We start from the raw sequence: 27,646 nt of genomic DNA on the forward strand, positions 1-27,646 counted from the left end.
TGCATCGGCAGGCGGACGCGCAACCACTGCGCCACCAGGGAAGCCCTACTGTGGCCTTTTAAACATTACTTTTTCCATTACATTTTTTAAAAATTCACAAATAATTTTTAATTAATTTAGCAATTCTCTCCTTGTTAGCATTTGGATTTTTTTCCAATTATCACTAAGGTTTTAATGAACATCTTTATGAATAATAAAGTTTTTTCATTATTTCAGAGTATTTCCCAGGATAGATGGATGCTCAGAAATGAAATCAGCTGGACAAAGATAAATGAAAAATATTAACAGCTTTTGATGCATATTATCAAACTGCTTTCCAAAAAACACTGTATCAATTTACAATTCCAGTAGGATACAAATGCCACATCCTCACCAACTATGGGAAAATAGATGTGATAGTTTAAAAGTATCTCGCCAGTCTTCATATATGAACATGGCCTTTTGTATCCAGTAGTTATGCATTAATTCCTTTCTCCTTTTCTCTATAAATTAGAAAGCACCTATTGTGTGCCAGGCATTGCACTAACTTTGAGATATGGGAAGGTTCTCAGGGAGCTTACACTGAAACCAATTAAGCAAACAAATAAGTTATTACAATTTAGGGGGACAGGAAAAAGACACTACAAGAACATTTTGAGGGGAAAGAGTGGAAAGAAATAATTGGAGGCAGGGAGATTTTTCAGACAATGGTATGTGGTACCACACTTACAGAGCCTGTGAAGACACAGGTAGCTCAAGCCATACTTAAGCTATACTGGGGCTTTTTCCATTTCTTTCAAGTATTAAATCCAAGGAGGAGAATGATGTTATATGGGACTAATAAGGCTGATAAATCCAATAAGGATTTCTTTTAAATTTTTTGACGCTGTGTCCAGATTAAGATTATTTTTGGCAATCAGTAAAATATACCACTAACTTCTTTGATAACAAGTCTTCACTACTATAAAAATGAGGATTACACATACATAATAAACTGATACAGGATGCAATTAAAATAATCTTACCAAACTGGCTATAGTTTTAAAATGAGCCCCTCTAATAAATTATGTCAATTTAGTCAAAATGCTTTAACATACTCACTTTGACTGATTAACATCAATAAGAGAACCTATTTTTGATGTGGTAAAAGAAATGTGTTCATCTCCAATTACAATTTCAAGCTCCTGAAAAAAATAAAACAGAGAAATGTAGTTAATATAAAAATCCATCCCACAAGATATATGTATTCTCTCTACCAAGAAGTCCCAATTTTAGCTGCAAGTTTTCTAGCCATCACAGAGGAGGAAAAAAAAAAAAACCAAAAATGAAACGACTTGTTAGCTATAAACTATGTAAAATTAAAAACCTCATCAGCTCCTCAGGTGTCCCCAATATTAGGATGAATCAAGAATTGCTTTCCAGGGACTTCTCTGGTGGCGCAGTGGTTAAGAATCCGTCTGCCAATGCAGGGGACACGGGTTCGAGCCCTGGTCCAGGAAGATCCCACATGCCGTGGACCAACTAAGCCCATGTGCCACAACTACTGAAGCCCGCGCACCCAGAGCCTGTGCTCCGCAACAAGAGAAGCCACAGCAATGTGAAGCCCGTGAACCACAACGAAAAGTAGCCCCTGCTCGCCGCACCTAGAGAAAGCCCATGTGCAGCAACGAAGACCTAGCGCAGCCATAAATAAATAAATAGAAAGAAATGTAGATGTTAAAAAAAAGAGAGAAATCATGAAAAAAAGAGAAAGAAAAAAGAATTGCTTTCCAGAGATCTCAAAAAGATTATGCTATCAAACGAATGATATACTTACGAGTAACACAGAAATGTTTCTTATAATGTGAGTAAAACTAGTAATATGGGTATAAGCCTATTTTTAATATAATAAATACAAACACATTTACCCTTTCTACCAGGCTCTACAAATAAACTGCATAATATTAATAACAGCACTACTTAGCACCCACTATGTGTCAGGCCTGGTGCTAGGGACTTTACAAACATTCTCTGTAATCCCTAAAATTGGACTAATAAAGCCTACCCTTCTTCAGGTCAGCTTTATTTGTCTAATTTTACAAACGGGAAATCCAAGACTCATAAAACAGAGGGAAAAAAACTGTTGGCGTAGAACCACTAGTAAGTGATAGTACTAATATCTGAATCCTGGACTGTAAGACTGAGAGATTCATACTCTTTTGACTTCACAAAACAATTAAAATTAAGAACTAGTAAAACAAATATAACATAATATAGACATTTCTAGTGTGCGAAAATTAAGTATAAATTTTTCTCCATATTTTATCTGCAAATCTAAAATGAAAAAGTAAGAGGCTATGTCTGTAGTGATTTTTCAGTTTAAATTAACAGATGACCTTAAAGACACTCCTACCTACGTATCTGAGCAGAAAATCTAATCATACACAGTTTATGGCACACACAAAATGGAGAATTAAATAAGACTCTCAAACAATCGTAAAATCTTTGACTTAAAGATCCAACAGACAGTTTCTGGAGCATGAGTAATCCTCCCCGCTAACCAAAACACACGAACACATCATCAAGTGGGGAGATGAAAACTGTTCTCTCCCTGAGTCTAAGAGATAATAAAAAGTTTGTTGCTGTTTTTAATGCAAACGTATATATGTATAAAACAAACAGATCTAAATTTACTTCTTAAAAGTGTTTGCAGTGCATAAAATAAATACTGTTAACTATTACCTTCGCTTTCCTAAATAATATTTCTTTAAAGGGAAGTGTTAAGTTACTGCTACAAGAGAGTCAGCATCTATTAGATTTCGCCACATTTTCTTCTAGTCAAAGAAGTTGTTATACAGTATAATCCTCGGGAATATACAAAAGCGAGATTAAATGTTTCTTCCTCCTGGGGTCATATGTCATTTCTCCAACAGGTGAAAACACCCAATTCAGAAATCAAACTGGCTTTCTACAGAGTGAAATTAGGCCTTCAGAGCTCTTCAGCAGCCCATCGATTTTTCTGAAGGGAATATGAGAGGCAAAGGCAACGGTCAGTTGGAACAAAGAAACCAATCAAATCACTCTCTGGGGCATAAAGATGCAAGTAAGAACGTTCAAAGTTATAAATCTGGCGAAAGTGAATTTTATGTAGTCAATGAGAATTCTAATTCTCAAATTTAACAAACACTTGTGTTTTATCCTATCTATTTTTATTTCCGAATAAAAGTAATTAACCAATAATAGCAATTATTCATAACATTGTGAAAACATCTTAACTTTAGCTGGGGTGGCTGCAGAGAAGACTGTTCAGAAAGATGTCTAAACTGACTCCTTTACTACTAGGCAGTAGCACAGAAAATGATGCAAAGTGAAATAAATTTATAAAGTATTTACCAGGTGCCTACTAAATGGAAAAACCAAGACTCAATGAGGAGCTATTCTAAATAAACAAGGAGAAACATAACAATTATATTAACAATTTTTAGTATTTATGCATTTAAAGAATTATTAAATACAAACCTGCCGGCCAACCCTGTCAGGGGGGGGCCACAAAGCATCATCTTCTTTTGTAATTTCACTGTCATCAATAATTCTCTTCAGTTCTTCCATTACACTCTTGTGTACATAAGCCTGAAAACAAGTTATAAAAATTTCAGTGTCTCTCTATTTCTCGACACAACTCAGAAGGCAATAATAAAACAGAGTTACAAACCCTGAGTATTCAAATAGAATATTAAGGAAAAATTTAATTCTGATTCTAAAAGTACAAGATGGGAAAGAATCATTCTTATGATTTTTCTTCACTCTTCTGCCCTTTCCTTTAAAACACATTTTTCCCTCTTCTCAACACCAGCCCCATCTTAAAACATTGTATTCTGCCTTTGTAACACAGGACTCAAATACCTCTGAGTGATCAACACAAAATCTAGGAGGTGAACAGTGACAAATACACATCACAGTTGGTGCTTTGAACTTTTTTTTATACCTAACTTTTGAGACTTTCATTTAGAATTCATACTGTGTTTAAAACATAATTATCAATTAGTTTTAAATAATGAATAGAGTAAAAAGACAAAGTTAATTACAAAATGAATTAAATGATACACTTGAATGTGGGACTACAACTTAATATATTCAGATTGCTTCTTTTGTTGTTACAGATGCTACAATTAGAAGCCTTTTTCAATCTATACATTGGCTTCTTCTTTACAGCCTTAGATGTACTTTAAATATGTAAATAAAAACACAGACATGAGGGAAACAGGCTTAATGTAAAAAATTACACATCTGTAAAAAACTTACCTCCTTTCTGATCATGACATCGTTTTTATAATTGCTGTTGTTAGCATATCTAAGTTTTCCTGTGGGAAGTGGAAAAAAATTCAATCTATAACAGCAAAAACTGCTAAAATATAAAGAAATGACATCGTAAGCAATTTTGAAGGTAAAAACCATTTTATACTCCTACTTTTATTAATATCTCCTCCCTCCTGGCATAAGATCAATGCTGAACATGTATTTGCTGTTAAGTTGGCTGAAGTTGAAGCCAGTCAACTTTTTAAACTCCATGCCTTCAATACAATTCCATATGATGGGAGGGTCATTTTCAAGGCCCATTTTCTTAAGCTATGTCATGATCTAGACAGGGAATCTGAAAAAGGAACTAACATTTCTTCTAAAGTTTACATTACATGTCTTATTGGTGCTGAGTTCCCCCAGAACATTTAATCGAATCTGTAAAACAACCCTAAAAAGTATGTTTTATTCTCTCACCTATTCATAGTTGAGAAAACAGAGTTAAGTAACTTGCCCAGGGTCACACAAGATTCAGACCTAGATTTACCTTCTTCCAATACACATGCTTTCCCCACTACTCCAAAATGTTCTTTTAATTATTTTCCTTCAAATTAATGTATTATGGCAATGATACTGTTTTAGAATTGTAATTAAGAAGCACACAAACCATATCTTCTGAATAAAAACTGACCAGTTCGTTACCTAATCTACATTTAATTTTGATGTATTCTCTAATGCATGCTTCTCCTCACGGCTAGTCAGTTGCCCAGATACAGAGGTAATATCATCCTGATCCTCTAAAATGACAGGGTACCCTAATGAGGAGAACCCCTTAGGAATCACTGTCTTTGGGACTCATCATTACTTATGGCAAGGTTGTGGAATGGTGTGGTGGCAGATGAGAACCAGTGTTCTGGAATGAAATTTCCCTGATAATCTTAGACTACTTAATTTATGTGACTGGCTAAAAGTGATACAGACAAGCTTAAAGTTGTTCACAGGCAAAGGCCCTGAAAACAGTATCACACAAAGAAAGAACAGATGGAGAATTCAGGTAAATTTGGCTCCTTAGCTAAATTTAGAAAAGACTTGGGGAGAACCAGGGAGAGTAAGGTGATTAAGGTTTCTAAATAATTGCAGAGCCGAAGTTACCCTGACTTCTGTATGAAATGTGCCATGTTCTTCCCCTTTCCTAATATGTGATCCTCCCCTAATTTTTCTTTCATGCCTTCACAGAACTTTGTCCAAAGCATGAACACAGCACTTAATATCTATAATACTGCCTTACAGTTAGTTTCATGTCTATGTCACCCACCCAGGTATAACTCCTTGAGGGGAATTAAAGAGTCTTATGCACTACTCTCCCTTGAATTTCTGTTTTTACATGTTACCCAGCACATAATATGCATTCAAAAAAGAAAAGTCTATGCAGTTGGACTGTCGTTGTTACAATAAGAATTCAATATACAGTACAACCATCTAAAGAGAATCAGAGCTGTCCAAAGACAGAATTTGCTGCACTTTCCCTGGGCAGAAGGCAGTTTCACCTGACAGGGCTCTCAGCAGTCTGACTCTTTTTTTCCCCTCAGAGACCAAGAAAAAAAATCTACTCTCGTTTCAAGACTCACCTCAACTGTCACCTTCTCTAAAAAGACTGCCGACTCTTTCATGTAGAACTAACCACGCCCCTTCTTTATAGTCTTAATGCATCCTATAGGGAACAACTGTATTTAGGCACCCCAAACACGTCATTACACTCATTTTTCTACACGTGGGGCTCCCCGCTTCAGAGCAGGCCTCATTCGTTTTTCTCGACATTTTGCCTTCCATACAGCGCCTGAATGAATAAAAAAGATGAATGGGCAGTCCGAAATTTACTGTTCACCGGAAGATTTTAAGCATCCATGCGTCCACCCCGTGGAGATGTTCTCACAAACGTTCAAGTATTAGGTCGACAAACTAGACGGCCTTTAAGGTCCCTTCCGGTGAACCGATGCTAGGATTCTGAACTTTACCATCTGGCAGGATCGGCTTTTCTGAATTAACTGACACCAATTTACTCTTTTTATTCACAAGGCCAATGTACGCTTCCTATTTTCCTTAAGCTCCTCGGCCCTACTGCACACTCGCGAGCCCGCGGAGGCGCGCCCACCCCCCCAACTCCTCCGCGGCCTCTCCACCTCGCTTCCCCCTGCTCGGCACCGCGCTTCGTTGCCGCGGCCGCTTTTCTGCTCACCGTCCGGCCGAAACTCAAATTCCAGAAACTCGTGTCCAAACTTGCCCTTGTGCCCTACATAGTAGCGCAGGTAGAAATCGCTGGCCATAGCCATCCTTGTTCCCGAAAAGCCCGCCGAAGGCCCAGCCGACGAGCCGCCGGACGCCTGGCAGTGACGTAACCCGCCCAGGATAAACGCGTCACTGCGGCCTTTCAGCCTCCCGCGACCCCAGAGGAAGGCGGGTGGGTGGAGACTCGAGTGAGAGACCTGGAGGCGCGCGAGAAGGGCGTGGGCGGCAGCGACCTGAACTTTGCTTTACTAGGTTGGAAGCATATTATTTTCAAAATTCAGTAGATCATATTCTATTAGGAAAGCACAGATGTGTGAAAATATGAGAGCATTTGTTATGGGCTTGGAACTAAGGTTTGCCAGTAGCTCTGACTTGCCGGGTCTCTCTAATTCTCGCGGCATCCGTGAGCTGGGTGTGGCCTTATTCTCCTGATTCGTGGAGTGAGGAAAGAGAAAGCCCAGAATCAGAATGGCACATCGCGAACACAAACCTTTCTCCTGCTAGATTCCTAACACGGGCCTTTCCCCTTCGGACAATGATGGCTAGTTATCCGACACCTAGAAGCCAGTAGCAGAGACAAAGTAAAAAGAATTCATCAGACAGGAGGTCTGAAATTTTGAAAGGCACGTTGAAACTGAAAAATCTCTGGCAGTCATGGTATAAAAGAATTCCTTTTAATAGTAAAACTTATTCAGTAAGGGTTACTCTCTAGTGGCCTCTGGAGTTTTGGCAACTTGACTTAAGATCAAATGGTTTAGCCCGCGTTTCTTACCAGATAGAATTACACGGGGAAAGGGAAGGTGTGCTCATCTAGGATAGGTTTTGAAGGATGGGGAAAGGCAGCTTTACACAAAGCCTATTGTTCAGATATTATTCATTACCTTTCTTTTACCAACACACAGAATAATCCTGCCTGTTGGATGATCTTTAACCTTCAGTGGGATTTGGTAGAAAGAGTGGCAGTCAGAAGACCTGGGATTCGTTCCCATCACGTATCTCTACCTAACCGTGGTTAAGACGCTATCTCTAAGCCTGTTTATTCGTCAGCCAAATGAATAGACTACAATCAACTTTGTCAAGCTCAAAGAACTGTTGAAAAGATCAGATGAGATAATGCATGTAAAATAAGATTTAGAATTTATAAAACATTATATAATGAGTTATAACGGGCATTTCCTACATGCCAGCAATTGTTGGGCACTGGTAATTAAAAAAGAGCCCTTTGCACTTGTAGTCTAGAAAACAAACATATAGACACATATTAGCCCAAGGAAGCAAATGCTATAAGGAAAAAAAATTTTTTTAATGCTGGTAATACAGCAGAGGACACAAGTCACTTTATTGGGGAAGTTGAAGAAAGGGGAAGTACCAGAGAAGGCTTGTGACAAGATGTGCTATTTGAATTGGACCTTGTTGGATAAATTCAGTATATGTTCAGAGGAATGGAAAAGCAAATAGCCTGAGCAAAGGTGCAGTCGTGTTACAACGCTTGCCTTGGGAAAGCCAAGAATTTCAGTATAATTAGAACACAAAGTTCATGGAAGTGGAATAACCGGAAAAGCAGACTGGGCAGGTTACGTTGAGTCTGTATTAGTAATTGTATAACTGTCAATATAGAAAACTATATTAACCATTGTATAAATGTTAATATAGAAAAACTATTCAGTTCCAATAATTTGGAATATTCGAATAATTAGGCTGCCATTATGGAAAATATACAAGAAACATAAAGCACCATCCCTCATCACTAGGGTGATGAACCATTCCAGTTTGCCCAGGACCAAGGAGTTTCCTAGGATGTGGGACTTTCAGTCTTAAAACCTGGAACTTCCCAGGCAAACTGGGATACGTCAGTCACTGTACTTACCACAAAAATAATCCACAGAAACTTGATCATAATATTCCATAATATCTCTGAAAATATAGGCAGTAATCCATTTGCTTTTTGTAGGGAGGCTCCTGCAATCTTTGGATTTCCTAGTGCATTTCCTTCCCATTTTTGGCAAATGTGCCAAGTGTTCACGCTTACCTAAGTAGAGCTACAGGTACCAGATCTGTGACTGTGTAAATAGAGCTTATGGTATGCACAGGGTTAAGATTTTTATCTGTAACCAATTACTGTCTTTATCCCCTAAAAAGACATCTGAGCTCAACACTAATCCTCTCTAACCCTATCTGTTTTTAAGATGCAATGTGAAAATATACTTACTTAATCCTTCCTATAATTAACAACAACAACAGCAAAAAAGCCAAACTGTACGTCTCTTGTTTCACCGTAAAGATTGGAAAGTGATAAAGCATTTGTGTATTGTGATCTTCTTGGATGTTATACACCAGAGCTATGGAAACTTTCTGAATGGCTATTGAGCACTTGAAATGTGGCTAGCGAGACTGAGGAACTGAATTTTTATTTTTAAATATTATTTAATTTGTGTGAACTTAATATTTAAATAGCCAGACATGTCTAGTGGCTATCATTTTGGACACTAAAGTTATATAAGAACCATTTTATATGCTTTTACATGGGCTGGAAACAGAGAAAATATTTTTGGAACATTGAGAAATCTCAATCTCAATGGCTGTAGGCTTCAAATTAGGACATACTTACTGGTAACAGCATAGTTTATTTATAAAAATAAATGTTTGGGCTGCTTAAATGAAGCCAAATGAAGAACTATTTCTGCCTTTGCTAATGCAATCTCTCTGGTTAGCTTCAAAAACCCTTGTGAAGTAATTAAGAAATAAACGTTTTATTTTCCAACTCCAGCTGAAATGAAGGCTTAATGATTTAATCAAATACACATTATTAATTGATAAAATAATGATTTCCCATTAAAGTTTTTAAGTTTATTGCTTTCAACTTCATGAGGACGAATCAAGTCAGAGCGCTAGGGTCAGAGATGATGATTTCTTCTAAGTGTTAATTTCGTCTTTTAAAATATTCTGATGTTTCCTGTGTCTAAAATTCTCTCTTCTTTTGATCTCTCATGTCTGCTCTGTCCTCACACCTCTTTTGCCTTTTGCCCCATTATTTAAAAGTATCAAATCATTCCTACTTACAATTTCCAGAAATATGTTCTGATTTTCTTGTGATAACTAGAGAAGATAGTTACGTTTTTTAATTTTTATTTATTTATTTATTTGGCTGCATTGGGTCTTCGTTGCTGTGCGCAGGCTTTCTCTAGTTGTGGCGAGCAGGGGCTACTGTTTGTTGCTGTGCGCAGGCTTCTCATTGCGGTGACTTCTCTTGTTGCAGAGCACAGGCACTAGGCGCATGGGCTTCAGTTGTTGTGGCTCGTCGGCTCAGTAGTTGTGGCTTGCGGGCTCTAGAGCGCAGCCTCAGTAGTTGTGGCGCACGGGCTTAGTTGCTCCTCGGCATGTGGGATCTTCCCGGACCAGGGTTTGAACCCGTGTCCCCTGCATTGGCAGGCGGATTCTTAACCACTGCGCCACCAGGCAAGCCCAAAGATAGTTGTTGTTTTCATTTGTTTTCTTTATTTTATCAGTAGCTTTTGAATAGTTTTGATTTTGTATTTACAGACAAAAACTGTTAGGGCTAGCTCATTACATTAAATGGATCAGAGTAGTAAATCAAGAATATTATATGGTCCAACAAAATATTCTAAGGTAATTGAAATGTTTTTAAATGTCAGAATGACTATGGTCTATTTCAGTCTTCATTCCATCCACCCACCTTTCTCTCTTCCCTTCTGTAGTAGACTTCTCTGTTTTAACCATATATGTCTTTTAAACCAGCGGTCCCCAACCTTTTTGGCACCAGGGACTGGTTTTGTGGAAGACAGCTTTTGCATGGATGTGGGGTTAGGGGGATGGTCAGGCGGTAATGCGAGCGGTGGGGAGCGGTCGGGAGCGGTGGGGAGCGATGGGGAGCGATGGGGAGCGATGGGGAGCGGTGGGGAGCGATGGGAAGTGGTGGGGAGCAGTGCGGAGCGATGGGGAGCGATGGGGAGTGGCAGATGAAGCTTCGCTCGCTCCCCGGCTGCTCACCTCCTGCTGTGCGGCCCTGTTCTTAACAGGAACCGCCCCCCCCAGGGGTTGGGGACCCCTGTTTTAAACCACTCAGTGGAGTTACTTTTTTTAATGAGAAAACCACCATCATGCAGAAACACCAAAACTTCCACACCATTGTTTCTCAAATATGGTCATATATGGTGAGCACTTGAAGCTATTGCTAGATTATTACATGATATATTCAATTCCATTATTCAGACGAATAATTTATCGAGCATATGACAATATTATATGCTTCTAACACATAGCATAACCACTAATTCTTATTTCCAATACAAGTAAAACCAGTCTGCTAAATTAAGCATAACAGGTGATTCTCCCAGTCTTCTATTGTATTTGATACACATTTATTTGTTTAAATGAGTCATGGTAGAGCAAAAATTTAACAACGGTTGTTACAGCAAGGTTAAGATTTAGAAGATACTATCACTAACTTTTTCTTTAGCATGGTGAAAAATATTATTCAATTTTAATAGAAAATACCTAAAACTAGTGTTGTGCACAAACATGATTTGAGGACTACTGGTTCAGACTATTCTAAGTTGAATTACATTGTCAAGTTTCAATGAGACGTGGTTTCCAGGTGGGCATTTCCTCAGTTCCTAGCTATTTTGCAATTTTTTTTTAACCATAAAGCATAAATTGGAAAAGCAAGACTGGGAGAGGAGGGAATCAAAACAATAAAACAAACCCTAACCCGGATTCAACTTGATTAAATGGTAAATATTTTCATTCTTTTTTCCATTCATTAGCTTGGGAATACCTGCTATGGCTGATAAGTCAAAGATGCCAGAAATATAATTCTCCTTTGGAAAAAGGCTGGACAAGTGAGGGAAAGACCCAGTTTCCTCTAAATAAACAATTACTCTATCCAGTGTTCCAGACCTATATTCAGAAAAACAAAGTTTAAAATAACAATTGTCTGCTTCTTTGCCTCCTACCAAAACAAACATTAACATACAATGTGAGACAATTAGCAAAATATTTTAAAAATAAGATTTATTTCAAGCAACTCTACTCCAATAAAATTAAAAAATATTTCTTTTACCAATTTTAATTTATATTGCATTTATTTTATACTGTGTATATTTTACATCTATATATAAATTATGTAATTTTATTAGGGTTGAGTGCTCAAAATATTTTTCCTAATAAAGATATGTAATAAAAAAAAATGAGGGGCACCAATTTACTACCAAATAAGTGACTTGAGGGCTTGAGTCATTCAGGATTTGTCTTTATTTCTTCCATAGAAGCTAACTTTGAGCTTCGTATGTGGTATACAATGAATAACTATTTGTAGGATTAATATTTTTTTCCTCTTACATATTTTAAAAGCTACTCTTTTCCATTGAGTCTATTTTTTTTTTTTTTTGTGGTATGCGGGCCTAACACTGCCGTGGCCTCTCCCGTTGCGGAGCACAGGCTCCGGACGCGCAGGCTCGGCGGCCATGGCTCACGGGCCCAGCCGCTCCGCGGCACGTGGGATCCTCCCGGACCGGGGCGCGAACCCGGTTCCCCTGCATCGGCAGGCGGACGCGCAACCACTGCGCCACCGGGGAAGCCCTTGAGTCTATTTTTGTACATGGTGGGGATTCTGAGAAGTATTCCCTCTTGGATCATCTGATCTATTCCCAGACTGTTGGTAGAGTTGATTTTTATTATTCCTAATTTACCCCGATGGATGAGCGTCGAGTGCTATTTTGAATATCATTGGTAAAGGTGAATTCATTATTTCCCTTGCAAAAAAAAAAAAAAAAAAACAGCGTGAAAGAGCAATGGTCCGTTTCATCACGCACCGCTCTCCTCCCGCTTCACTATCCCTCCCTCCCACCAGCCTCCTTGCAGTTCCTCAGACTGAGTTTTTTCTTGCCTCAGAGTTTTCACATACATAATCCTTCAACTGGAAGTCTCTCCTCTTCACTGTCAGGCTTGCTCACCCATCCCTAAGGTCTCAGTCTAAATGCCATTTTTTTCAGGGAGGTCCCCATTTTATACTCCCTTCTACTAGCCTATACTTTTTCTTCACAGCACTTATCACAATTGTAATTAACAAATACCCACATAAATGTGTATATAGTGTCTCTTGCTTTCTAGACTGTAAGCCAAAGCTCTCCGTTTCTTTTATCCAACACCTAGCACAGCGTCTGGCACAGTTGGCCTTAACACTCTATTCTTTGAAAATAGTTGAATAAATAAATAAATATTTTGTAAATTTGACTTAAATGAACAGCTGAGAACGATGAGATTCCATAGGACTTCATCATTTTGTGCTGAGCCATTCTTCCTCCCTTCTCCCTATGGCTGCTTACCACGCATTTAAATTCTGTCTAGTCACTGTGGTATTCCTAGAGGTGCAAGAATCATTATTCAGTTGGGCGACTCATCATGACTCCATCAGGATTCTAACTTCTGCAAGTTTTTCAACGGCCAGTCATTTTCCTATAGCAGCCTTGGATGTCCTTCTAGAGTATCCAAGGTATTGTTTAAGATCACAGACCACATGTTCAACTGAACCGTCATGGTCATGATATTTCCAGTATTTTGAACCAGTAGGAGATGTCATCATCCAGATGCTCACACAAAAATTATGACTTCCTCATTTTAGTCAAGTGGTATTTGAACCGTACCATCATCTTTAAGCGTGTCCTCCCTTGCAGTGTGACTGACAGACTGAGGTTCTCTTCTTGGCCACCGTAGGTGTTAAATGAAAAAGATATGAAAGAGTCTAGGCTAGTAAGGATGAGAGTAAGGAAATTAACATTTATTGAGCACATAGTATGTGCCAGATACGGTACAAATATATACTGTCATTCAATCCTCATGACAACCCGGTGAGGTAGGTAGTATCCCCTTTTCACGCATGAGGAATCCCTTTTCTGACAACGTAGATTGCCTCTTGAATTTTTCTGTTGACATTAGGTTTCATTTATCTACTGTTATCCTCCCTATTGGAATGATTTTGGCAACTGTATAACCTGAAAAGCCTACTTTCACTCAATAAATATGAATTTAATGAAATAAGTTTCACAGTAGATCATTGGATGATTGAAAATGGGAACCTATCATCCTTCCATCTCAGGTTACATCCTTTCCTAGCCCTTAGTTAAAGACGTCCTTGCCTACTAAGCACTTTTGCTTGATTTCCATATTTCCCATTTATTAAATACACAGTGTATTCATCATCGACCCAGTTGACCCTCTGGGCTCGGTCTCCCTAGTCTCATAGGGGCCAGGAAGCCAGACTGTTGAAAAGTACATGTTGAATGTTCTTAATCATGAAATGACCCCCTCCAGCTTCTAGTTAAAATAGTACCAACAGGGTTCACCTACCTCAGAATTAGATCAAAGGGGACCATATTTCTCCTATATACACCTTAGGGGGAGCTCAGAAGTCTTCCTTAATGGTTCTCCTTCAGCCCTGCATGAATGGACCAGGAATGAAGTCCTGTATGTCCTTCCTCCCCCTTCTCTCTGAAGGATGACCTTGGTCCTCATCTATACTCCCGAGCAAGTAGAACCTTCAATTTTCTTCTCATCAACTTCTTTATCAGCTTTCTCTTCCCTCATTTGATTCCAATTTTCTGGACCTTATAATAGTCTAGATAAAAGCATGTTTCAAAGGAAACCAGCCTGTGGTGGGAGGGACCAGCTTATCCGTGCCATGCTGCGCCAAACACCGCAGACTCGTAAAACCTCCCTTGCGTTGACACGGTCCATCCCACCTACCCTGCATCTTCGGGACTGGGATAACAGAAATGAAACTGTACTTCTCAGTCTCGAGGGTATGTGGTGTGTGCAGCCTCATCTAGCATCATTTCAGGTTTCTAGGGAAATGTGTAGGGGAAGATGCAGGACCCATGTCCCGTTCCTTCCTTTATGTCCCACTAGAAAATCTTTTCTCTGTTCTTGGAGGAATTGGTTCCAAGAGTATATGATCTCCCAAAAATGTGTGCTGCCCCAGGATCTTCAAAGGATGCTATAGCTATAGGAGAGACTCTCCACGCTGACGCCTGCCACAGCTGCGTACAATTCAGGCACCACCAATTCTGGTACTTGCAACACGGCCTTGTCATTTGCAGTTCGAGCAGCAGTTTCTAGGTGTGAGTGTAGCTCTGTAAGTGAGGGGCGGCTGTCCTCACGCCAGCGCCAGCAGGACTTCATGAGACCGTACCTGAAAGGGAAACGAGAGAAACAAGAGAAACTGTCTCCTCTCCTAACAAACCTTAACAAAAGAAACCTACGAGTCTTTCATCTACTTCTCACTGCTGTGTCCCATATGCTTCCCAGAGAATACTGTTCCTTCTCATCCTCCTAATGCTAAGTCTCTTAGTATCATCTTCTTAACAGGACCCTTTTAATAAAAGGAATGACTAAATATTTCTTAAACTACAATCAGTATGACAGAACGGTTTTTTTTTTCCATTAGATTACCAAAAACTCTTAAGTGTTTTCATCTGACATGTTATTAATGTGCATCATTACAAACCCTTGCTATAACTTATCTACCAGTATGAGCTACATTACAGCAAGGAAAATAAGAAGGTATGGAATAACACGATTCATACTAATTCCAGATAATGTAATTAGATGGTTCCTTCCTTTAATCCAGGTCATTTCCCCCCTTTATTACTTAGCTTCTCCAGGAAATTGCCTTAATCAAGATAGAAGTACTTACCACCTTTAATGTCTTTGCTTCAATCCAGTTTCTAGAGAATTTACAACATAGCCTGTTTTCAAACACTCTTCATCAAGTCTCATTCCTGCCCAAGAACCTCCAGTGATTTACCACTGCTCACCATATAAAGTCAACAACCCACCCCCTAGCTTCTTACCACATAGTTCTTGCCTAACTGAAGCCCTCTCCTCCTGACAAGTCAGTGTCTTGCTATGCCCTAGATGTGGTTAGTAACACCCAACTCTGTCTTTGCTCATGGTCTGCCCAGTTCCTTGAATATCCTCTCCATGTTATCCTTTCCTACTGGTTTAAGTCTCAATTCCTTTCCTTATAAACCTCAGCATGCACTGTGTTTCCCACACTCTTTAATGTTGTACGATGAGACTTTGTATAAGATGCTACTTTAATAATACTGCTAACGTTTTACCAAGAACTTACCTATTATAAAAGGCATGGTAGGGAAACTTAACATGCATTATTTCATTGTAGCCTCACAATAAGTTTGAGGTAGGATTATCATTATACCTATTTTAAGATAAGTAAACAACGCACAGTAAAGTAGTCGGACTAGGACTGAACGTGTGTCTTTTTGACTCTATGAGATGAATCTGAGCTTTTAACCGTTCTACTTATTGCCTCAAACGTTATGTTGATTTTCATGTTGTTTCTGATATCCTTCTTCAAGACCAGGTACTTTATCAGTTAAATGTCTCTCCCCAGGATCAAGGACAGCCTTTTATACACATGAAGCCTATGAGAAATACTTGTCAACAACTTCATTCTAGTATACCCAGCCAGTATCACTATACGGTGTGTATGTGTGTGTATATACACATAAAAATATATATCAACAGTTATGATATTTAACATTTTTAACATGCTTGATGCTGTAACTGTTTAATGTTGGGAAACCCAGGTGCTGGAAATTTACCCTTTCAGTGCTGAAAAATTTACAAAATAGCAACAACTTTAATAGAAATGTATATTAATATACTAACGCCTGTCTTCTTAAAAATAATTTAACCTTATGTTCTATAACAACCTTTTTTTGTACCTTATTGGTTATAAAATTCTGAGTGTAATTTTTAATTTTTCCATTTTCTGCCTCTACGTTAGTTCACCAACTGTCCCTTTCTGCTGACAATTTGATATCCTCCTTCTCCTGCCAAATTTCTTCTCACCCCCACTTTTGGTTGGCTTCCAACATGCGTAGAACTGGGAAAACAGATAATCGATATGTTTTTAAGTTAAATATTAAATAGGAACCAGTGAGTAACTGTAGTGCAATGGATTTTATGACAACTATATTGGAACTGAAGCTAGTAGTCTCTAACTGAGACTGACCTTTAAATAGATAAAACACTACTGTATTTGCATTGGATTTGGTCTATTTTAAAAGCTTCCAGAAGAACTAAGCTTTAACAATGTTAGCAAACTTAAATTTCTAATATAGTACTCAGTGGTTGCCTCAATATTTTGTGTGTGTGTATGTATACACACATACATACATATGATATACACATACATGTACATCGTATATGTGAGCAGATGTGTTTTACTGCAGAGGTTTGGTTTAGGGTTTTATATTAGCACATAAAGGACAGTGAGGGTCATCTGAGCCACTTTGAAAGGGACACGACTGATGAAGAGCAAAAAAAGATTTTAAAAACCATTTACATGGTGTGTGTGCAGCTACTGGGTCTCTTCATGATTTTCCTTCTTTGCAGATGCTGTAGGATGCTGGTAGGGGGGACTTCAGGATATGGAGGTGCCCCTGTTGGTATGGAAAGAATGAGAGTAGTAAGAGAACTTAAGGGTCCTCAGAATATAAAGTATAACTAACACTATCTCCATCCACCTGGGCTAATTACCTGCAAAAGTATAGCCACAGGAAAAATGATAGATATAATATAATTGCTCCCTGGTGATCAGGTAAGGATATAGCTTAGAGAATTTTGGAAAAAAAGAGATGGGGGGGGGTACTGATAACTTAGCAGAACGTTGAGTCTTTAGGAAAGTAACAAAATAAAGCAAAGTGAGAAATAAGATCTGCCCTCTACTTCGCAAACATGAGAAGGTGCTATAGTTTCTCCATCAAGTGGATTAATAAATCTAAAGACAATAATTTTTATGTTTATGCAAGATCATCCTTGGAATAATCCTTGGATTTTAAAACATCCCATGGAATTGGTAAAGTCTTGAGGGAAAGAAAAAGAAAGAAAGCAAAAGAAAGTTAAAAACAGAAGAGGGAAGGAGAGAGAGAGGGAGGGAATCAAGACATTACAAGACTACCTCAAAAATCAGGATTCTATGTCAACTCAGTTCAACCTTCAGAGATTGTACCGAAACCCCTTCTCCTAGCAAATGTCATCCACCACCCAAATAAACATCCTTGTATATTTTTGTATAGGTGCACACGACTTTGGGGAAGCTTCTTACCTAGAGTCACCATCTCGTAGAGCAGTATCCCAAAAGACCAGCTGTAAGAGAAACAAGGCCATGGATTTAATTTCTATTTCTGCCTTTCGTAAAGACAGCTCGCTTAAATAGCAGAGGCCTTCAGTAAGAACCCCATTACAAAGGCAGTGAAAGGGAATCAAGGGTGACTGATAACAATAAGCAATGAGGTAGTGCCATTAGAAAGCATTTCTGTCCAATCCCCTTAGAATCTAATCTATCTGAGTACTGAATTTATGTCTCCTCTTTTCTATATTACACATTAATAGATATTTACCATTATTTGCTAAATTGTGAGTGTTTGTGCAAACACGCAAACATATTCACCCAAACATACAGAAATTCCCCTCTGCATCTTTTTCATCCTTTCCATTTCTCCCTGCTGAAATTCTAGCCTTTATTCTTAGCTCAAGGCCAAGCAAGTTTTATCATTTATCTACTATTTCCTCAGTAGATCTAATTGCCCAAACCTAGGAAAAATATTAACAGAACAAGTTTTATACATAATTGGAGTAGGCATTTGCCTAAGCCATATGATTCAAGAGATGTATATTTCACTCTTCTATAATATCATCATTAAATGAGCAATATTTCCCAGTTAAGCTAATTATTCCCAGACCTCTATTCAAAAGCAGATGTCAGTGAAGCAGCAATGAAATAAAAAAGCAGTCTTCTGAGGACTTTCCTGGAGGCCCAGTGGTTAAGACTCTGCACTTCCACTGCAGGGGGGCACGGGTTCGATCCCTGGTCGGGGAGCTAAGCTCCCACATGCTGCGCGGCACAGCCAAAAAATAAATAAATAAAATAAAAAAGCAGTCTCTTAATTGACTCACCACATCAACTGATGTTCTAAATTTCTCCCACAACTCATAGCATTCATGGCTAGTAAGATGTTCTATATTATGTTTATGTGCTCCTCCGAGCAGTTGAGTTATATGGCTACCGAAAGTCAATCGCAGTTCTTTACAATCCGGTTTATGCCAATCCTACATGAAACTGTAATTATGTAATCAATTAAATATTATGTAAGCTGATTAAATATACATGCCAAAAGCATTAGCTCCCTGAAAACTAGATTGAATGCTTTGAAAATATTCTATAAAACCAAGCTGCTAAAAAGAAAGTGTTGTCAAATTGCGTGGGTGAGACAACTGTAGAAAACTGGGAAAAAATTAACAATAAATGTCTGTAGTCAAATTGCGTCACAATTGTTTCCAAGTTTCTCACCCTAATTAGAGTCATCCCAAACTGAAACTCAAAAATAATTCATTATGGATGCTATTTATACAAGAAACACAACACGTAACTTCATGTAGCATAGCAGGTCTATCCCCTTGGCCCTCCTCCAAAAGACTGATAATTAAATATCTATTTATATGTTTTAAGTTAAAATAAATTGAGTATACACAGACACATATGTATTTATTTTAATAAGTCCTAGTTTAACTAAACTTTTGATTAAGCGGATCTACCTCTTTCAGATAAAACTAGATAAACAGATAAAATTCCACCAGATTAAGTCCTCAGATACTAGCATGAATAATCTATTCATTTTTTTCTCTCCTAATTAAGGTTTCTAATCTAACACAGAGGGAATACTTCAAAAGGCACTAAAAAGGATTGCAGGCAGATGCCAGGTATGAGCTCTGCCACATAACACACATTTTTGCTTAAGGGTCTGACTTCTCAGTAGAGATTTCATGTGGAGACAGAATTGACAATAGACCCAGTCATGTGCATGAGCTGGAGGACACGTGGGTCAAGAAAGGAAGAAATCCACAGAGCAGGAACAAACCATACATGTCTCCTTTGATGCCAGCTGGTCTCAGCAGAAGCCGTTCTGGGGCGAGCCACTTGAGAGGTACGATGCGAGTAGACGAGATGGCCCCTCGGGAGTGGACTTCATAAGCCAGGCCCAGTCCGCAGAGCTTAGCAGTGAGATCACACTGGATCAGGATATTCCTGGCTGCCACATCCCCATGGAACAGATGCTTATCCTGGAGAAATTCCTGTCAACATGAAATCAAAGATGGATCAGCTCTCTGAGGTCATGGCTTAGGTCACAGATAAAGAGAAACAAATCCTTGAAAAGACAAGTATATTTTCTACTCTGAACAAGCCTCATTAATAATGACATATCGGGCTTCCCTGGTGGCGCACTGGTTGCGAGTCCGCCTGCCGATGCAGGGGACGCGGGTTCGTGCCCCGGTCCGGGAGGATCCCACGTGCCGCGGAGCGGCTGGGCCCGTGAACCATGGCCGCTGAGCCTGCGCGTCCGGAGCCTGTGCTCCGCAACGGGAGAGGCCACAACGGTGAGAGGCCCGCGTACCGCAAGACATATCGCTTCCAAGTATTTATTAATTTTTAAATTAATTTTTATTTATTTATTTTTGGCTCTGTTGGATCTTCGTTGCTACACGCGGACTTTCTCTAGTTGCAGCGAGCAGGGGCTTATTGTGGTGGCTTCTCTTGTTGCAGAGCACGGGATCTAGGCACACGGGCTTCAGTAGCTGTGGCACGCGGGCTCAGTAGTTGTGGCTCTTGCGGCATGCGGGCTTAGTTGCTCCACAGCATGTGGGATCTTCCTGGACCAGGGATGGAACCCGTGTGCCCTGCATTGGCAGGCAGATTCCTAACCACTGCGCAACCGGGGAAGTCCGGCTTCCAAGTATTTATAATGAATCCGACATGTTCGCATTGTGTTTAAGATTAGCATACTGATACCAATACTTCATTCCTTTTTTAAAAAAATTAAAAGACTTTATTTTAAGAGTTGTTTTAGGTTGAGAGCGAAATTGAGTGGAAAATCCAGGGCACTCCCATATCTCTTCCCTCCCACTTCATAGTTTCCTCTATTATTAACAACTAGCATCAGTGTGATACATTTGTTACAACCGATGAACTGATACTGATACACTATTTTCAACTGAAGTCCAGAGTTTATGTCAGGGTTCACTCTTCGCATTGTACATTCTCTGGGGTTTGACAAATGATTCACACATTTTGGATACATTGATATACCCTTATATTTTTGAAGACACATTAGTAAATACACTATCTTTGCTTTAAAACAAACAAATAAAGCTTAGCAAACTGAGCAAATAATCCAAATAACATTTGTACTGGGTTTAGAAATTATAATCCCCTACCCTGACCCTGACCCTGGCCTGATTTTCCTCTCAGATAGGACCCAGCTAGAAAAGGGGAAGGAGAGTAGGTTTCAAGTTTCTAGCAGCAGTCTCCCAAACTGGGTAATATGTACGTAGCAAAATTGAGTGTCATAATAATAAATTTATATACAGTTTTACATCATCTCATTTTGTCCCTAAAATAACTAGATGAGGTGAGTTAGGGAAGTAACTTTCAGATAAATCTAAATGATTATATAAGGTCACACTGGTACTAAGTGGTAGTGACCAGAACCCAGTATTCTAATTCATAGGAACTACTACAAATTCTACTAATACTTTTCAGGCCAGGCTGCAAATCAGAATTGCCTGAGAGATTTATAAATTCATAAAGTTTTCTCTCCGGATTTACCTAACCAAAATCTAGGAAGAGGAATCTGATAATCTATATTTTTAAGAAGTATCAAAATGATTATAGCACTGCCAAGAAGACATTTGAGAACCACTGCATCTGAATGACACTGATGTGTTGAAATCATTTCCTCCAACATCAAGGTGTTCAAGGCATACAGAGATGCTGACAAACTATACATGACTGAAGCGCTAGAGACTGAGGTCTATGATTACTAAACAAGAATAGTGTGAAAAACTAAAAGGGGAAGGTGGTAATTTCCAGTCACTGATGGTGAAGCAAACAGTGACTAGCAGGGATTTTTTGGTTTTTCGGTTTTTTGGTTTTTTGTCTCAGGTGAGGTCTCAGAGCAAAGATATTATACTCTAATGAGAAGAATTGAAGAATGTACTGATCTTGAGGTTGTTAAAAGTTAGAAAAAATAGTATGATATTGCGTTATAACTGGTAACCTTGGGCTCTGAGGAATGCTTCAGTGTGATCACTGCATCTCTATGGGGCACCCCTGCAATTAGGGTTCAGAATACAAGGTAAGCTCTGTCCTGATACCCTAACTTTTTATTGAAGTATAGTTGATTTACAGTGTTGTGTTAGTTTCAGATGTACAGCAAAGTGATTCAGATATATATGTATATATATATATACACACACACACATACATATATATGTATATATATACACGCATATACATATTATATATTCTTTTTCAGATTCTTTTCCATTATAGGTTATTACAAGATACTGAATATAGTTCCCTGTGCTATACAGCAGGTCCTTGTTGTTTATCTGTTTTATATATAGTAGTGTGTGTATGTTAATCTCACACTCCTCACTTATCCCTCCTCTCCCCTCTGGTAATCATAAGTTTGTTTTCAAATGCTGTGAGTCTATTTCTGTTTTTTAAATAGTTCATTTGTCCTGATACTCTAACTTTATCAAGGAAATATACCAACTAGGCCATCCAAACACCATAGTTAACATTTATTTGTATGATGTGCTCTCTCCTTTGCTCCATGAGAACTTCAACTAACTTTTTCTCACTTCATCACCTCTTTTTTCCTAAGCTTTCTCTGATTCCATTTCTATCCCTTGTATATTTCATACCTCAAGGTGGCAAGATATATCAAATACTAAAATAGTAGCTTCACAGAGCCCTGATTTTCCATAGCTAATTTTAAACACATTTATCTAAATAATTTCATAGCAATAGTCATCGAAATTTCCTGAGTAATTCTGGTAAAGGTAACTTTTTTTTTTCTTAAACCTTGAGTTCTTTCTCTTCCCTGTTTATTTAGGTTAGTTTAAAATAAAGAAATGCTCTCACCTTTGCCCCTTCTTATTCCTCCTCTTCCACTTGTTTGTTCCTTGTTCTTTTTAAAGTATCTGTAATTCCTATCACATTCAGTATCGAAGCAAATCTACAACCTAACATGTTCTGAACTAGTATTTCTTGTTTTACAGGTATAAATGATAAGCTTCCTTCTGGTTCTGTAGCCTTTCACCCATTCAGTTTCTATTCCCATTTCTTCTCCCAACTTGCTTCCCCTTTTACATCTGTTCATTAGTATATATCTGGAAGTATGTGGACATACAGCTCTTGGCCCTGGTTTTTTACCTTTAAGACTGAGAAACCTTTTAAAACCCTTCCTGTTCCTTCTTTTTTAAAAAAAAATAAATTTTTTTATTTTATATATTTATCTTTGGCTGCGTTGGGTCTTCATTGTTGCGCCTGGGCTTTCTCTAGTTGCTGCAAGCAGGGGCTACTCTTCATTGCAATGCACAGGCCTCTCATCGCGGTGGCGTCTCCTGTTGGGGAACACAGGCTCGAGGCGCACGGGCTTCAGTAGTTGTGGCATGCAGGCTCAGTAGATGTGGCTCACGGGCTCTAGAGCACAGGCTCGGTAATTGTGGCGCACGGGCTTAGTTGCTCCGTGGCATGTGGGATCTTCCCAGGACTCGAACCTGTGTCCCCTGCATTGGCAAGCGGATTCCCAACCACTGCGCCACCAGGGAAACCTCCCTGTTCCTTCTAAAAACCCTAAATTGGGACTTCCCTGGTGGCACAGTGGTTAAGACTCTGCGCTCCCACTGCAGTGGGCCTGGGTTTGATCCCTAGTCCGGGAACTAGATCCCACATGCATGCCGCAACTAAGAGTTCGCATGCCACAACTAAGGAGCTGGCGAGCTGCAACTAAGGAGCCCACCTGCTGCAATGAAGAAGCCCACGTAATGCAACTAAGAAGCCAGTGAGCTACAACTAAGGAGCCCGCCTGCCACAACTAAGACCCGATGCAACCAAATAAATAAATATTTTAAAAAACACTTTAAACTGACTACTTTCTTCCTAGAACTACCAATCCTGAATTATATTATCTAAATAATTTCATGAAAGAATTGAAAACAATTTATTGGTGCTTGAGTTTCCGTCCCCTAACTTCCATGTGATTTCCTTTATAATATATACCCCATTTGAGAGCATAACTGAGAAATATGACATTAAATACCAAGCTAACAAGGAAAATCACTGCCATCTGTTGTCATTTCTCCAAGCCTTACCACAGCCAAAAGGACCTGCTTCCCTATGTGATATATTTGTTTTTCTGTGAGGTCATACGGAAGGCCATCCATGGTCATCACATCCTAGATAGAGAAAAAAGCAGTATATCAAAATGACATGAACAGATCTGAAAGAAAAAATAGGGGCAGAGATATTATTAAATGCAGTTATCAAAGCTAAGGAAAATACACAAAAATATAAGGACTATAAGATTCGAGGACAGATGATATGAGAGATTCTCAGATATGCAGAGAAGTACCATGATTTATTGGACCAGGAAAACAGTAAAGAATGTAGATGAATAGCAGAATGAAGGAAGAACAGAATACCAGGTAAGAAAGACAAGTATATATAAGACTATCCATTGGATAAAGCAGCAATTTTCCTAGGGCAGAATATGTGTGTGTATGTGTGTGTGTGTGTGTGTGTGTGTGTGTGTGTGTGTGTGAGAGAGAGAGAGAGAGAGAGAGAGAGAGAGAGAGAGAGAGAGAGAGAGAGAGAAATTAATTAAGCACGTTAACTCAACACATCTTGACTGAATGCCTACTATGTGCCAGATTCCATCTTAGGAACTCAGAATACAAAAGTGAGCAAAATAAATATGTCTACTGCCTTCTGGAGCTTCTACTGTGGCAAACACATGTGAATCAAAATAAAATAATCATACATAAATACATGGTTACATATCTATAAGTGCCATGAAAGAAATGTAAAAGAGATCATATGATGGTGGAGGAAAGAGAGCTCATTCAGTTGGAGAAGCAAGGAAAGCTCTTGACGAGATCCAAAGAGTGAGTGGCCATTGACCCTACAAAGAAGGGAAAGGGAGAAGTCTGGTGTAATGAGAAAAGCATGTGAAAACAATCTGAAATAGAGAGGCATGCAGTCTGAAAAATAAAAAGAAACAAGTGAGGTTAGGGCACAGACCAAGTGACAGATGGATAATCTCTTAAAAAGTTTAAAATCTCATGATGTGCACATTGTCCTATTTGCATCACTGGGTGGAAGAGGTCAACAAGGTCTCTTTTTCATACACATTTAGTAATACAATGATCAGCCTACCTAGGAGGCTTGATTAATATTGAACTTTGTTCATCAGCAAGTGACGAGCTAACTAGGAAAACATGGAGCACTTCAAAAAGAGGAGTAGATAGAGAAGTGGTGAAATGGTAAGGAATAGGGCTTGCACTTTAGCCTGGACATTTCTGAACATTTAAATTTTTTAAAATATGAATTGGAGATACACAAACTTGCAGGCTGAATTTCTCCTTAACTCAGCCTCGGGACACTAGGGTGATGTTACAGAATGGAAAATATACTTGACACTAACAACAAAATTATTACTAACAGTAGTTAGGTTGTTATGCAATTATCATTAAAACAGCGACCATTTTGAGTGCTTAATATGTACCAATCACTATGTTTTTACAGACGTAATTTCCTTGAATTTTAATAAGTATTTATTATTACTCCCACTTTACAGATTCCGAAAACTCAGACTCAGAGAGGTGATTTGTCCAAAGTCACATAGCTTGTAGGAGATGGAGCCCAAAGTCCATTCTCTAAATCTGCACTGCCCAATATGGTAGCCATTACCCACATATGCCTATTTAAACATATATTATTTAAAATTAAATAAATTTGAAAATTCAATTTCTTAATCATATCAGCCTCATTTCAAGGGTTCTGTAGCCACATGTGATTAGTGGCTACCATATTGGACAGAGCAGATATTCCATCATCACTAAAAATTCTATTGGTTGGTGATAATCACTCTGTTATGCTATTATAATGTCGCTCTAATTTGTCATTTATCAGGCTAGTTGACATGTGAACAGCTAATAAGTCAGGTCAAGCCTTTCCTTCCCAACACCTCTACCCTACCACTTACCCGGCGACAGGTCCAGAGAAAGCTGAGCAGGTCCCCCTGGGCCACATCCTCCAACACCATATAGAGCGGCAGCCCTTCTGTGCAGCAGCCTTCCAGCTGTACCAGGTTCTTGTGCTTCCCCAGGTACTGATAGAACTGGATTCGCCCTAAGAACTCCTGCACCTCTTGGAGCCCAGCTGGTTCTGTGGAGGACAGAAGAACCACGGGGAGTGAGCAGTAAGGGAATCACCAACAAAATGGCGGTTCAAGTCAGGAAGCAACCTCAGATGATAAATTTCAAGGCTCCAAAGGGGAGTGAGTGTAGACACAAAGTAAAAAGAAAGAGAATCAATTAGAAGATGATCTTCGGGCTTCCCTGGTGGCGCAGTGGTTGAGAGTCCGCCTGCCGATGCAGGGGACGCGGGTTCGTGCCCCGGTCCGGGAAGATCCCACATGCCGCGGAGCGGCGGGGCCCGTGAGCCGTGGCCGCCGAGCCTGCGCGTCCGGAGCCTGCGCTCTGCAGCGGGAGAGGCCACGACAGTGAGAGGCCCGCGTACCGGAAAAAAAAAAAAAGAAGATGATCTTCAATGTCACTGATCTTTTGTCAAAGGTAACATAGAACCGTGGGTCTTTAGAACTGGATGGGCTTTCCTCTGCCTAATAGACAAGTGTTCTGTTCACATTAAAATATTATCACACATTAAAATACTACCGCTTCTAGACCTTTTGATTAATATTCTTGCTAATCCTATCCTTGTTCTTTTTTTGGTATCCATCATTACTGGTCCATATCATGAGTATCAGCAAAAAGAAGAAAAATGCAGTAACTGGAAAAGCTATCAAAACAGTGAAGAAAAATGAAGAAACAACCACAAAATCCTCATTCAAGTAATATCTAATATGGAAAAATCAGTGTTAACAGCCTTGATAGGCAAGGTTGAGCTAGGGAAAGACCCAAAGAAGAACCTTTCTGTTGCGACTTTTTACTTTCTATTCCCTTCTTATTCTGTGCCCAGTTGTGACCACAACTATCTGTTGATTAACATCTTAACGTCTGCAAAGCCTGTTAGCATTCACTGTTGAGGGCTCCCGGTAAAAAAAAGTTAAAAGAGGAAAGGAAGTCCAACACTTCTCCTTTTACCTTTTAAAGCCTTGAGGACAACACGCTTGGGCTTATCAGGGTCTCCAGTATATATCCTGGTTCGGTAGATGGTCCCAAAACTACCATTGTGGATTTGCTCCAGAACTTCAGAGAGGTGCTCCCGGGGCACCTGCAGCTTAGCCAGGGCATGTGTGGAAGTTCGTAGAAGGCTTTCCACCGATGTCTCCTTAAGTGGTACAAACACACTTCCTTCAGGTCTTGCTGCTTCCCAGCTTAGGCTCCTAGATGGAGGCACGTGGGCAACACCTAAAACAAAGAGGGGGCACCAACAAGCTTTTTCCTAGCCTAGGGACTCCAAGAAAGCAGAACCTGGAACAAACCGGCAAGGAGTCCCTTCAGGAATTTTCTCTCTGGCCAATGTGAGGATACCTTCTGATGCTTCTCTATGAACCAGCATCCATACAAACCTTGTAGAATTTATGTAATAATCCCATTACTTCTAAGACAACTGAAGATGGACCTCTCAAAATGGGTAATGACATTTCATTTCAGTCTTCCTCAGGATTACAGTGCAGTATGAGTATAGTATGAAAACAATTAAGGAAGTTACTGAAGAGGTGTTCAAACCACAGACACCTAAATGTGGTGGTCACTGCCAGTGGAGACTATCATTAAAGTCAATCAAACGGCTTCCCAAGGTGGAGGGTAGGTATGGATAACTACTCAGCTCTAAGCTAAAGTTATTCCTCCCTCAAGCTGTCCCCAAAATCAAATTATTCCATATTTCCAAGAGTCTCAATCAAAACATTCTTTTGGTACTTCCCCCCCCCCCCTTTTTTTTTTTTTTTTTTTTTTGCGGTACGCGGGCCTC

General features: G+C 39.3%; 2 protein-coding genes across 6 annotated transcripts in view; both read right to left on the reverse strand.

Annotated features, from left to right (window-relative positions):
• MAGOHB (mago homolog B, exon junction complex subunit) overlaps positions 1-6,886 on the reverse strand; it is a 22,394-nt gene extending 15,508 nt beyond the window's left edge. The window contains exons 1-4 of one of the 2 annotated variants that reach the window (XM_028491004.2): positions 6,491-6,886; positions 4,261-4,319; positions 3,478-3,588; positions 1,081-1,163 (exon numbers count right to left, since the gene is read on the reverse strand). In XM_028491004.2, the coding sequence (XP_028346805.2) occupies positions 1,081-1,163; positions 3,478-3,588; positions 4,261-4,319; positions 6,491-6,584 (347 nt within the window). In that variant the 5' untranslated portion in view covers positions 6,585-6,886. The remainder of the gene's footprint in view (positions 1-1,080; positions 1,164-3,477; positions 3,589-4,260; positions 4,320-6,490) is intronic. The other variant, XM_007114034.4, reaches the window with a different exon arrangement.
• A 6,243-nt stretch (positions 6,887-13,129) lies between these two features.
• Positions 13,130-27,646, reverse strand: part of STYK1 (serine/threonine/tyrosine kinase 1) — a 53,850-nt gene continuing 39,333 nt past the window's right edge. For 3 of the 4 annotated variants that reach the window (XM_028491001.2, XM_007114030.4, XM_028491000.2), the window contains 7 exons: positions 26,815-27,081; positions 25,695-25,876; positions 23,803-23,886; positions 19,508-19,716; positions 17,690-17,730; positions 16,928-17,024; positions 13,130-14,746 (listed from right to left, as the gene is read on the reverse strand). In XM_028491001.2, coding sequence (XP_028346802.1) covers positions 14,542-14,746; positions 16,928-17,024; positions 17,690-17,730; positions 19,508-19,716; positions 23,803-23,886; positions 25,695-25,876; positions 26,815-27,081 — 1,085 coding nt within the window. In that variant the 3' untranslated portion in view covers positions 13,130-14,541. Of the gene's footprint in view, positions 14,747-16,304; positions 16,466-16,927; positions 17,025-17,689; positions 17,731-19,507; positions 19,717-23,802; positions 23,887-25,694; positions 25,877-26,814; positions 27,082-27,646 lie in introns of all 4 variants that reach the window. The other variant, XR_003680252.2, reaches the window with a different exon arrangement.

The sequence above is a fragment of the Physeter macrocephalus genome, chromosome 6, assembly GCF_002837175.3.
Source record: "Physeter macrocephalus isolate SW-GA chromosome 6, ASM283717v5, whole genome shotgun sequence".
NCBI classification, from domain to species: Eukaryota; Metazoa; Chordata; class Mammalia; order Artiodactyla; family Physeteridae; genus Physeter; species Physeter macrocephalus.